Here is a 13,831-nt window from a genome sequence, read left to right on the forward strand (position 1 = left end):
CCTTGGGTTTAAATAGATCAGAACATAAACCTTGTAAATATCTAAGATCTGAATGCTTCATTGTTTATATTGTTTATGTGCTGGATATTCTAAAGGGCTCAGATCATGGAAAAACTAATATTTCCGTTAAATAAAAATGTATTGTAGTGTGTAAACACAGTTTCAAAAGGTGTAGTTCACTCCTCAGTCCACACAGTGCATATACAGAAACTAACCATCATATACTGTCATAAACATTTGAAAACAAAGAAGGAGCCAGAGTGGAAGTCTGGAAATGTGTTGCACCCATGGAGGACATCTTGGAGAACCTAATGGCCAAACATTCTTTCAAACATTCATTTTTCTCTTTTGCATGTCTGCAAGTTCCTCCATGTAAAGTGCAGGAGGATGAGATGGTGTTATAGACATACTGTCCCTTCTGCCAAGAGTAGCCGATGAGCAGTGGAACTAAAACCAAGAGGATTTCATGTGCAATAAATGCAGAGGCCAGGATTAAGGGTAGGATTTTGGCAGCAATGTAAAGAGTCCAGTGGATTGTTATTTATGGATATTTATGGTTATTTATTTGTTATTTTTTTTTGTGTTTCTGTTTGCACGTTATATCCATGAACTGACAATGAAATATTTGTCTAAATTTGTTATTATAATCCGTCATTTTATAATCCTTAGTAAGAAATCTCAGACATTTGGGGCTGGATTCACAAAAGTGTATAAAGAAAAGTTTTAAGAACACGCCATAAATCTGATGTAGACTTTTTCTCAGGGCACTTTTCAAGACGAAATTTAAGGGCACAGCTTAGTGGCCATCATTATGCAAACTTACTGCTTTTTCATGAAGCATATAAGGTGAAATTCCCACTATGGAGAGGAATTTGTGCCAAAAGTTAAAAAGCAATCACTACAGTGGAAAAACATTACTTTTTCAGACTGAAGTGCAGAATATGTGCCAAAATGAAGAGCAAAGGCTATTACACTGTTTCATGACCACACAGTGGAGAGACTGAACACTTCATCCTCCTCCCCAGTCTCCATGCAGAACACCAGCAGGCCGCCATGCTGGTGCGCCAGCAAATCCTCGTCAGCCTACATTCTCCATTTGGGCTTAGCTGCAAAGCCGCACTGTTTCATTCATTATCTTTGCCATCCATCCTCACCGCGCTGCTTTCAGCAGTCCTCAGCCGGGCTCGGTCTTCCCCTCTATTCGTCTTAAGTTCATGGAAGCACCATTCCTCTCCAATCCGCTGGGGTGGTGGTATCTCACTTCTGACACCACTGTGGCATTGCCATAAAATAAGACATGGGAAACATTGCGCTTTACGCATATGCTCTTTTATTAAACACAGCAGCAGGGGAGAATCGTTTCCTCAAAATATTGATTTGTGGCCACAGTGGAAAAACAACATCATGATTGGATTGTATTGCAGGCATTTTAGTGATTGTTTTTCAATTTGGCACAAATTCTTCTCCATATTTACCCTTTAACATATATAATGAAGTATAATGAATAAACGTAGCAGAGTAGCATTAGCTAACACAATTTATAAACACACCAAACATACAACATACTGCAGAGTGGAGCCAGAACAAGGACAACCCTGCTAGAAAACCAGCACACACCAGCCTATGTTGTGTTTTGAATACATGACCACGCTGGGTGACCTGCTAAACCAGCACCAGAGCATAAACCAGTATAAAATGCATGCTGGTCTGTGCTGTTTCTTCAGCAACTTCTATATTGTAAGTTCAGTAAGTTCAAGCTGCTGAAACATAAACACTTATTTCAGGCAGGAGTGAAATGGTGAGCTGGGCCTTTGGATTTCATGGTCGCGCTGCAATTTAGTCTCTGAGGATTTGAAATCTCGAAAAACAGTGAAAACCAGAGATGCTCCGTTCAGCCGCGGCCTGCAGGGGGCGACACTGCGCCGGACAGCGCGCTGTTACAGAGCCGCTGAGTGAAACCAGAGAGGCGGAGACTGATTCACTTGAAGAACCGACTCGCTCGAGTCTACGTCTCAATGAATCGAACATCTGATTCAACAGTTCGTTTTCATGTTGATTAAAGTCATCTTTATTCTCTCGCCTCTGTTCAATGAGTGAGTCTGTCACCAACTTCATTCACATCTTCTCCAAATACAGCCATCTTTAGCTCAACAAGTCAGTTATTCAAGTAAGTCTGCTACTCACTTAAAATGATGAATCACATTAAAGTGTGTAGTTAATTTGATTTCTTTGCTCTAATTTGACCCTAAATATGTCAAATTATACACATTTTTTAAAGCAGTGCATTTTGTTCTTGATATATGGCTGGACAAAAAAAAGCTTAATCATAATGTATAATTTATATCGTTTGAAGGTTGTATGGTCCTTGCGGCTGCAAATGAGGATTCAGGACTACATATAAGCCATTTAAATGTCACTGACGTGTTGAAACAACCTAGCAACCACTTGGGATATCATAGCAACCACCTAGCAACATCTTAGCAAGCTTAAGCTGTGCAATCACTCTGCATGAAAGGCACTTTTCTATTGGCAATTTATGCCATGTTGATACAAGTCCATAGGTAACACCCTATTGACCCAGGGAACCATAGCAACCATGTAGCCACACCCTAACAACCACCTGGGATACCACAGCAACCACAGAAATAAAAACAATGAAAAAAAAAGAAGGTGGCCAGAATGTTGTATGGACCCCTTGCCCCTACCACTGAGCCCTTAGCCCTCTGTTTTGCGCGTTCACGTCTAGGGGTAGGGTGAAGTGTTAGGGCTACATGACTACATTTTCTCTGATAGAAAATTATTATTATTATTATTATTATTAATTATTATTATTTTAGTTTAATGTTGTTTCAATGCATTATTGTTTTCTTCATAACAAGCATTAAAAAAATCTCTAATACTATGCTAATGTCTCTGTAGCTAGCTAGCTAACTTTCCCATTCCACCTTAAATAGCCCAGCAGTATTTATGCCTGAAGCCCCAGAATGTGACTGCTGCATCATTTAAGGTGGAACGGGATAATTCAAACAAGAACTTGGTAAATATCTGACTTCAGCTTCATATCACTGAAGAATTAGGGGTGGGTGATGATAAATAATTGCCCCCCTCTTTGAAGTCATATGTATGTAGATGTAGAGGGACACAGTTAGGAAAACAAATTAACCAAAGGCTCGACTAAACAGGTAGGTTTTTAGCCTAGACTTAAAGATGGAGGCTGTGTCTGAGTCCCGAACACTGACTGGTGGGCTATTCCAAAGCTGGGGGGCTTTGTATGAAAAGGCTCCTCCCCCTGACGTAACTTTATTTATTCTAGGTACTAATAATGAGCAGCACCTTGTGATCTAAGTGGGCGTGTCGGTTGATAGTAGGAAATAAGGTCACTGAGGTACTGAGGAGCAAGGCCATTCAGAGCTTTAAACGTCAGTAGAAGAATCTTGTACTCAATGCGGAATTTAACTGGCAACCAATATAAGGTACACAAAATTGGGCTATTGTGGTCAAATTTCCTGGTTTTGGTGAGAACTCTGGCTGCAGTGTTCTGGACTAACTGAAGCTTGTTAAGGTTTTGGCTGCAAAAACCAGAAAGCAGAGCGTTACAGTAATCTAACATGCTCATCGAAGGCCAGACTGGGATCAATCGTGACACCAAGACTTTTTACAGATGTGCCTGGTGCAACTGAGAAACTATCGAGATTAAGAGTAAACGCAGGCAGATTATCCCTAGCAGCTTTTGAACCCAGAAGAAGAACTTCTGTTTTGTCTGAATTTAGTAAGAGGAAGATACTTGACATCCAGTCTTTAATGTCTTTTGACACAGTCCTCTATCTTATTAAGTTCGATTTTGTCATCTGGTTTAGCTGAAATATACAATTGTGTATCATCGGCATAGCAGTGGAAACTGATGCCATGTTTTCTAATGATGGTACCTAGTGGTAGCCTATATAAGGTAAATAATATGGGTCCTAAGACAGAGCCCTGTGGAACACCATACTTTACTCTTGTGAGAGCTGATAGTTCCCCATTTACATTAACAAACTCAAAGCGATCACTAAGGTAAGATTTGAACCACGAAAGAGCTTTACCTGTCACTCCTACTAGTTTCTCAAGCCTGTCTAATAGAATGGAATGGTCTATTGTGTCAAAAGCTGCACTAAGATCGAGTAAAACCAGTAAGGATGTGTTTCCTTTGTCAGCGGATAATAAAAGATCATTTACAATTTTCACTAACGCTGTTTCGGTACTATGGTGAGGCCTGAAGCCGGACTGAAATTTTTCATGTATATCACTCCTATGCAGATGGGAACATAATTGTTTTGCCACGGCTTTCTCTAAAATTTCTGATAAAAAGGGAAGATTTGAAATAGGTCTATAGTTTGATAACTCAGAGGGGTCAAAACTAGGTTTCTTAATTAGGGGTTTAATTACAACTTATTTAAGAGATTTTGGAACATAGCCGAGGCTGAGGGAAGAGTTTATTATAGATAGAGCAGCGCTAGTAGCTGTTAATGAAGTGATGCTCTTTTTATCTGAGGGTCACATTTCGTAGTGGAAGATTTCAACCACTACCCTGTAACTCAGTTCCAAGGGGCAACACTCAAAAACAAGGGGTAGGGGTAAAAAGAAGAAATGGGATTGGGCCTTAGTTAAAGGGGCATTGTGCAAGCATTTGGTTGTGTGCTGTGCTTTTGCACGTTTGAGACATGTGCACAGTTGGACACTCAGGCCAAGAGGCTTTACACATTGAAACTTTAATGCAACTAGTTGCATGTTGTGAGTTGCCTGCAACATAATTTCCATGAAATTTGACAATTACACCCAAAGCAATAAAAAAAAAAGTTGTGCGCAGCACATTAGATTATTCCACTCGTTAAGCAGCTTATGTTTTTTGATATTCTGCTTCTCTGCTCCACTTCTCACTACAACCTCATCCGTAAGGTGTAATTTACATACCACATTTCAATGCTGGTTGGTGCTGGTTTAGCTGGTCACCCAGGATGATCATACTATCATACTGGTTGACCAGCATACTAGCATGTAAAACACATCATGTTGTAGTGTCCACCGCTATTAAAATAGACAGCTTTCACATGAGTTGTGGTGCTTTATTCCCCAGCTGTTGTCGGCCACAGTCACACTGTACATAAGCAGAGTTTCTAACAGTTCGCTCTCTGATTCAGCTCTCACCTAAACCCAATTTTCCACTGCCTGGTACCGGCCCGACTCGACTCTACTCCCTTTTTTTGGTTTTCCACTAGGCAAGTCTGGTATCTGGTACCGGGAATTATTTTTGGTACCACCTCCGTCGAGGTTCCAAGCAACCTGAGCCAACAGTGTGTCCCAATTCAGGGGCTGGATCCTTCAAAGGAGGTGGTCTAGGAAGGTGTGTCCTTCGAAGGCTGTTTAGACCCCTGAAGGCTGAACTGAAATGAGATGGTCTGGCCTACGGCGGATTTCCTGTTTGTGTCACAGCACCGCTGTTCCCGCCCTCACCGCTGCATCACGAAACACCCCTCCTGTCAAGTAATTTTAAAATACTTTAAAGACGGAGCCAGAAACTTTGATTTTAGTCATTTATTTTTTCATTTATTAGAGCTGGAGATGCTTCACCACCAGCTACTGATGAGATTAGGTTTTATGTATTTATTTATTTTACATTTGTATCGTTAGCCATTCGGCTCAGTTTAAACCCAATACTTATATTTAAAAGTGAACTCTTCGGCTGCCGTTCACTTCTCTGTTGATGCCACCATGTTCTCAAATCCTCGCCTGGCCTTCAAATGCAGCCTCCAAAGGGAGGGTCAAATGGGACACACTGCAAAAGGTGACGTAAAAACGCTGCAGACTGCTGATTGGTCAGAGAGAATCACTAAACACATATGCTAACACTAGCTAGGTCACGGCAGTTTCACACAGCGTTGCTATGATGACAAGCTACATTGAGGGCACTATATCTGCCATGGAAAATGAAGTAGCTGGTACCAAATGTGAGTTGGGTCAAGATGAGGCGCACCATGCAGTGGAAAAGCAGCTTGTGTCTCTCAGCTCACATCTGCCTCTTTTAGGTCTTCCTGCTGTACACAAATATCAGCGAAAACTAGCCTCACAATAAGAGATCAGAATAGCTTTGTGAATCAATCCTGAAGAACTAATAACCTATATGCACTTTAGCTAAAATGAGCAGCAAATATGAATATAAATGCAAATGTAACCATATTTATAAAATATGTCTATTGCAACAAGCTAAAGTGCATCCTTGTACATCCTCACACTTGCTGTTTGTTTGTGTACTTGTTGTGTACTGTCTTGTTTATGTTCATATATATATATATATATATATATATATATACATATATATATATTCATATACATATTCATGTATATATATATATATATATGCATACAGTAGAGGTGAGCGATGTGGCAAATGTCACATCACAATACTTCAAGAAGTTTTTCATGATGTGTCACAATATTTATTTTTTATCACATCTGATAAGTTAGAACACACAAAATAAGCCCACATTTTAAAAACAATTCAACATTTCACACACTTCACACTTCACAATAAAAATTCTGATTCAGATTCTGAAGCGTGAACATTTGGGAAGGTGAATCGGTTCGACCGATTCACAAAAGAAGGAGCGATTCAAAAGAACCGACTCGGAGCCGTTGAGACACTCGGAGCTCCGCTTTCCGTTTTCCGCTCGGCTCCCGCCCCGCTCCGCCATCACACACACAAAAAAGCGGACTGAATAGAGAGAGAAAAAAGAAATGGAGATGCTGGTGTCGGACAGAAGCGAATTAAACGAATGACACCAACGTAATGAGCAGAAGTGACGAGGATGGGAGCTGGAGCGGAGGGAAGCCGGGCGCTCTGAAGCGGTTCAGCCGTTTTTCATTGAGGATCAGCTGATGGTGTCTCCTTAGCTACGGCCAGCGCCGCTTTTAGTCCGAAAAAACGCCAATATATCCAGCTGCCAGTTTCTATTCGGGCCACGAACGGCATCAAATGACGAGAATCCATGGCTCTCCCTTCAAAAGTGGCTAGTCGGTGCTGAGTGAAGACGGAGAAAAGGAAGAAAGGACCAGATTTTTGCTCGCCAGGCCGAAGCGTTAGCTAGCATTAGCTAGCTACGGTGGAGCCTGTAAACCACGGTGAGAAAAAGACGCTACAGTACGAAAATAAAAACGTTTATCGCCTCTTAAACGATAAACACAGCCAGATCCCCTTTTAAACATCTTTAAAAGCCACAGTTCATTTTCCTGGGGTTTGAGGAGCTGCAGTGTAAGTGCTCCGATTCAATATGCAGCGGTTTTCCGAGGCTGAAGTTGGCTTCCTATTCGAATTCCCCGTTCCGCCTTAAATGGTGCAGCGGTTACGTTCTGGCGCCTGAGGCGCGGAATGGAACCGCTGCGCGATTTAAGGTGGACCGGGAAATTAGACTAGGAAGCTAACTTGAGAATCGTAGCGTTTGTTGTGTTTTTGCGAGCCGTCGGTTTAGCCAGCTTAGCTGAGATTTTTCATGTACTAAGCCAACAAAAAGGGAGTTCATAGCCTCTTTGCTGACATATAACATTTTCTAGACGAATTTATCCGTCTTTTAAGTGCAAATTTAATTTAATTTTGAGTGAAAATACGCTAGCTTAGCGAGCAGCTGGCCTCATTTTTTATCATGCGAGTCCGCTGACAGAAACCCAAACGATTGCTGCGTATTACCTCGATTTAATATGTGTTGTTGTTGGCTAAACTGTGTGTTATATGAGTTTTTGGTTCCATTTCGGTTTTTAAACCATTTTTAAGTGCTGCTAATGTACTGGCGTTGTGTTGTTTTTCGCTTCCCTTTTCTCTCTGAACCCTGTCAGGATTCATCCACGCATCACTGAGCTTCATCGTTTTCTGTTGTTATTCCTTGTTTTTTAGTGACAGCCCAATCAAAAAACCCTGCAATTAATCTTATATATTAGATATGAGGACAGGGGATGAATCTAAGAGGATTTCACGTTAGCAGTTTTATTAATTTACCTCAGCATCTGGTAACGTTACTGTAACTGTCATAATTTCTATCCAGTTTTATTTCTTAAGTTTCTTTGCACTTTTTTTTGTACAGTCTTTGGTTACAGTGGACAAAAACTTTCAATGCAAGCTTAGCTTTATTTAACTTGTTCTTAATTTATATTTATTACAGGGGAATTCCACCAGTTTTCCAAAATTTCTGAATAATTCAGTCCTGGAGATGTAAACGGGGTCATCCAGAGTGGTTTGGTGTGATTCCTTTACAGTAGTGGTGATAGGAACCAGGAGTCATCATGTCTACAACACAAATATAGCCTTTTTATTTACTATCCAAAACCACTAGTGAACCTACACGTGTTTTGTATGGAATGCTGATGATGGTCAAATAGTGGAAAATCTGTAGAAATAGTTTTTTTTTTGCGTACTATTTTGCCTTATGAAGCCCAACATGTGCCCCTCACCCATGAATTGAGTAAAATAAATGGGTTATCATATATTTTAAGCCAGAACTTTACCAATCAATAATGTTTTAGATGCCAGGCAGTGAATTCATAACCATTTCATGTAGTAATTTTCTGTGAGGGAGCTTTTAGAGGTGGACGTCTGGTTCCTATCACCACCACTGTGAACAGTTCTGACCCAGTAAGTTTCTCTAGAACAGAGCGTTTCACGCCAACCCACTTTTATTACTTTATTTACATCTTTATTTAAATCTTAACCATTTAATTATATAGAAATTTTGAAAAATTGACAGAGTTTCTCTTTAAGTTGGGGGTTGAAGCAAGCATGCATAAATCATAATTTCATTTTATACCATGAACTCATTCACTTCTGGGTCACAGTACAAACCTTCGTGCCCTAGAAGACACAGTAGGCTGTTGAAATGAAGTCCACTGTAGGTTTTAATATTCTGTTGTGGTTAAATGTTTTGATGTGCTGTGCCTGCCATTCTGGTCTAATGAGATCTGCCGGACTTGTTTTGCCCCTTTTTTGAATCCGTCTAACGGACAGCCGAACTGCCAGGCCACCGGATCTCCCCAGCGTCACATCGATTGTGCAATCTCTCGTGCCGGATGCTGAGTTCGATGTGGGGCACGTGCCGCCGTCCTGATGTGTATTTGGCAGTGTCTTGTTTGATGTGGATGACTGGAGTTTCTATTATTGGTTGTAGGAATCAATTATTCATAATTTGTTGTAGGAATATAGGTCTCTTTTTTCCCTATTAGCACAGCAGCATGTGAAAGTGGTGCTATATCCTAGATTATCCAGCTGGCTGCAAGATTTCAGCTAGTTTTGCAAGAAATGTGGTCTTTTTCTGTTGTCGAGGCATTAAAGGAGAATCCCACCAATTGTTCACCATTACATAGCTAAGATGTGAACAGTCATTCAGATTGGTTTGATATGAGATGCTCCGTTTTAAGGAAACTGACAGACTTTACCGTTGTAGTGGTGATGAGAACCAGATGTCTGATGCATTTAAAACCTCGGTTTTAGTGTATAATACATTTTTCTGAAGCCATTCATGGTGGAGACGTACATGCAGGCCATTTTAAGGCCAAATAGTCTCAAATAACCCCAAAGAAACCACTGTTTTACCGTTATCAGTTGCATGTAAAGGCTCAGAAGACTCGTGTAGGTTCACTGGTGGTTTTGAATAGTAAATAAAATGTCTATATCTGTGTTGTAGTCATGGCGACCCCTGGTTCCTATCACCACCACTGTAAAGAAATCCCTACAATGGCCTACAGTCCTGTAAATAAGTCTCTACAATGATCCACTTCACATCCGAACGCTCTGAATGACTTTGTTTACATGGCTCCGATTGAATTGTGCAGGCGTTTTGAAAAATCGGTGGAATTCGCCTTTAAGGGAACAGTTTGTTCTCTCAACAAGTGTTACTGAATTAGGCGTGAGAGAGGTTTTGTATGGCTGCCGTTCTGAGCTGTCTACTTATGTGGTTATGCAGGGCTGTCTAACAATAGTGCTTTGCTTTTAAGCGTTTTCATCGTGCATTTTTCTCTCTCGCTCTGTGTGTGTGTGTGTGTGTGTGTGTGTGTTTGTTTGTGTGTGTGTGTGTGTGTGTTTGTGTGAAGGCGCTGGCCATGCCGTCGAGTGTGCGGGCAGGGAGTTTGAAGGACCCGGAGGTGGCTGAGCTCTTCTACAGGGAGGACCCGGAGAAGCTCTTCACTGACCTGCGCGAGATCGGCCATGGCAGCTTCGGAGCCGTCTACTTCGTAAGTGCGGCTGATGGGAAACATAGGCCACGCCCACATGTATTATGGATGTTTCTGATAATGCGTTTTGGGCTTTTTTTTTGTCATTTTAGGTCACTAAAAATGCAGCTTTAGGAAAACGCTCTGCAGAAGAGCTCCACCACAATTATTACATAATCACCTGATTGCAGTTATTTGAGCTAACCGCAGCTGTTCGACACAGTCGTTAGCTTTTATAATCGTATCGCTGTTGTCGGAGGAAAACCTCGTATCTCCATTTTTGACATTTTGTAGTTTTTGACATAATTTTAAAAAGTCTGTTGGCCTTTACGTTGTATGTCAATTTCATGATGAATGGGCTAAAAGAAACGACCCAAAATGACTTGGAAAAAATTCTGGTTCCATTGACTTACATTAAAAGGAAAGTAGGTTTTTTCCTTCTCCTGTAAAGTTACCATTTTGGAGATACGAGGTTTTCTTCCGACAACAGCGATATGTTTATGTTGCAGCAAACAGTCTGAATCGGGTACGTTTTCATTCTTTCGACAAAGGCATGGAAATAAAAGCAAACATTCGTTTGTTGAGGCAAGCTGTGGGTATTACATAAACAACAAAAGTCCTCGTTTTGGGATGGTGCAATAGCACCCTTAGAGGGCGACGATGAGTGTTTTATTTTATTTTTTTAATTTGAGCGTGAGCTTTTTCTGTTGTCAGCTATCAACAGACAATTTAGCTGGTTTTGGCTTTTACTCTACCAACTGCATACAAATTAAACAAATTGGAATTAATCATCAGCTGAAGTCTCATTATCATGACGCTCCTTCTGCAGAGTTGACCATTTAAAATCTACATTTTAAAGTGTGTTTTAATGAGAACGGGACGCATCTTATTTTTGGATTCACTGATCTCATGGTCCCAGCTTGCCACCGCTGTGTGCATGCATCACTTTGCATATATCTATAAATGATGACCGGACAGTTTCTGAGTGATCAGTAAACGCAAATTTTATTACACTTTTCAGTAATTTAGCTTTACTTTTTATTGCACTGTTATGCGTGTGTGCAGGAGTGTTCCTTTAAAGGGCCCATATTTTACTTTTTTCTTGTATTTCGTCTTTTTCCACAAGGTTAACATGTAAAGATGTACCAAAAACAGCGAATTTTGACACGACTATTTTCCAACCTCTCTCTATCCCACAGTACTAAACAGGATGTTGTTACTTATTTTCATTGTCGTTTAATCTGTCGATTAATTTCTTGATCAATTGATTAGTTGTTCGGCCTGTGAACAGTCAGAAAATGTCAATCATTTCTTCCCAAAGCCCAAGATGATGTCCTCAAACTTCTTTTCTTGTCCACACCCCAAAGATATTCGGTTTGGTATCACAGAGGAGTAAAGAAACCAGAACATATTCAAGTTTAAGAAGCAGGAATCAGAGAATTTTTATTTTTTGTCTTTAAAATTTACTCAAACTGATTAATCAAATAACGAAATAGTTGGCGATTAATTTAATAGTCGACGATTAATCGATTCATTGTTGCAGCTCTGTTCTGTGACATCACAAAAACAGTGAATTCTGAGTGAGCTGTTTTTCAGTTTAGGGGAGTGGATGGTACATTGGTACATTTTGAAACTTTAAGACTGTTTGTATGTTTTTATATATATATATATATATATATATATATATATATATATATATGTGTGTGTGTGTGTGTGTGTGTGTGTGTGTGTGTACAGCCCTTCAGCCCTTCTTTATAAAATGCTGCATGTGTTGCACAACAAATTCTCGTCTCGAGACATTTGATGTCAAATTTTGTCGCCACCTACGGGGCTGGCATACTCGCAAGAGCTTTCTTAACCCGTCTACTGCACGCATTATGAGAGCAATTTAAAAAAATATATCTGATTCACTTTTCTTGCATGAAATTGACCTGATTATTGAATTCAAATCATTTTTCAAGTAATAATTTGTGCAGGTGTCCTTTTGGGGTGTTGTCTTATATATCGTTTCGTGCCACTGTGCGACAATGGCACGAAATGATATAGATCCGTGGTTCCTGAAGGGGTGAGACCTGGCTTGTGATTGGCTAAATCCATTCCCCTGTCACCAGTGTTGCTTCTAGGCAACAAAAATATTTCTGCAAATTCACATAACTGAAAACTGATACTGAAGAGGTTTGAAAGTGCCCACTAAGAGAGAGTTTGACCAAATACGTGCTTTTTTACTGACTTACTCAAAGTCTGGCTTTTATTGTTGTCATTGTCCTTAAATACCCAGATCAGGCATAACATTCTGACCACCTCCTTGTTTCTACACTCATTGTCCATTTTATCAGCTCCACTTACTGTATAGGAGCACTTTGTAGTTCTACAGTTACAGACTGTAGTCCATCTGTTTCTCTGCATACTTTGTTAGCCCCCTTTTACCCTGTTCTTCAGTGGTCAGGACCCCCATGGACCCTCACAGAGCAGGTACTGTTTGGGTGGTGGGTCATTCTCAGCACTGCAGTCCTGTCTCCTCTGTGTCTGTGACTGTGTCCACTCACTGTCCACTCTGTTAGACACTCGTACGTTGTCAGTCCACCGTGTAGATGTAAAGTCAGAGACGATAGCTCATCTGCTGCTGCACAGTTTGTGTTGGTCATCCTCAAGTCCTTCATCAGTGGTCACAGGACGCTGTTGGCTGGATGTTTTTGGTTGGTGGACTATTCTCAGTCCAGCAGTGACACTGAAGTGTTTAAAAACTCCAGCAGCACTGCTGTGTCTGATCCACCTAACATGGACTACAGTCTGTAACTGTAGAACTACAAAGTGCACCTATATAGTAAGTGGAGCTGATAAAATGGACAGTGAGCGTAGAAACAAGGAGGTGGTCATGATGTTATGCCTGATCGGTGTGTATATAATGTTATTGTAAAGTGAGGAAACATCGTGCAGGAGAGGGTTAAATCATTTTCTGCCTTCTTGTGTGGAAGGAGAGGTTTCCAAAAACTCCGCTGGTGCAGGGAAGGACTTATTTTTGAAATCAAATGCAATTCAGAAATATCTGTGTACATGTGGGCGAGGCCTGAGAGGAAGAAAATGCAGCGAATAGAAATGAAGCAAATAAAACTGTATGTTCTCTTGTTCTCTTTGCAGGCCCACGACATCCGCACCAATGAGGTGGTGGCTATTAAGAAGATGTCCTACAGTGGCAAGCAGTCTAACGAGGTGAAAAATTGAGAGGCGTTTAAACGCGCCGTGTCGGTGCAGTTAGGCGAGCAAAGTAGTGAAGTGAATGCTGGGCCCTTCAGGCCCTTGAGCATGCCAAGAGCTTAGTGCTGGATAGACACGTGACCCGTTTGCATTGTTCTCTTGTTCCTGCTGCAGAAGTGGCAGGATATTATCAAAGAGGTGAAGTTCCTCCAGAAGCTGCGGCACCCCAACACTGTGGAGTACAGAGGCTGCTACTTGAAAGAGCACACAGCATGGGTGAGTGAGAGAGTGAGTTTGTGTGGGAGAGACGGAGATTGTGCTGTTCTGAGCGGAGAATGTACTGACCCGGTAGCACCGTTTCCTTTTTATTACAGTAGCTCTTCTGCACTGTCCTCCGCTTGCGGACACT

At 41.0% G+C, this 13,831-nt stretch overlaps 1 protein-coding gene across 2 annotated transcripts in view; it reads left to right on the plus strand.

Annotated features, from left to right (window-relative positions):
* The first annotated feature begins 6,638 nt into the window (after positions 1–6,638).
* taok2b (TAO kinase 2b) overlaps positions 6,639–13,831 on the plus strand; it is a 44,772-nt gene continuing 37,579 nt past the window's right edge. The window contains exons 1-4 of one of the 2 annotated variants that reach the window (XM_036573316.1): positions 6,639–7,155; positions 10,108–10,248; positions 13,366–13,437; positions 13,597–13,698. In XM_036573316.1, coding sequence (XP_036429209.1) covers positions 10,117–10,248; positions 13,366–13,437; positions 13,597–13,698 — 306 coding nt within the window. In that variant the 5' untranslated portion in view covers positions 6,639–7,155; positions 10,108–10,116. The remainder of the gene's footprint in view (positions 7,156–10,107; positions 10,249–13,365; positions 13,438–13,596; positions 13,699–13,831) is intronic. The other variant, XM_036573315.1, reaches the window with a different exon arrangement.

The sequence above is a fragment of the Colossoma macropomum genome, unplaced genomic scaffold (genome assembly GCF_904425465.1).
Source record: "Colossoma macropomum unplaced genomic scaffold, Colossoma_macropomum, whole genome shotgun sequence".
In the NCBI taxonomy this organism is placed as follows: Eukaryota; Metazoa; Chordata; class Actinopteri; order Characiformes; family Serrasalmidae; genus Colossoma; species Colossoma macropomum.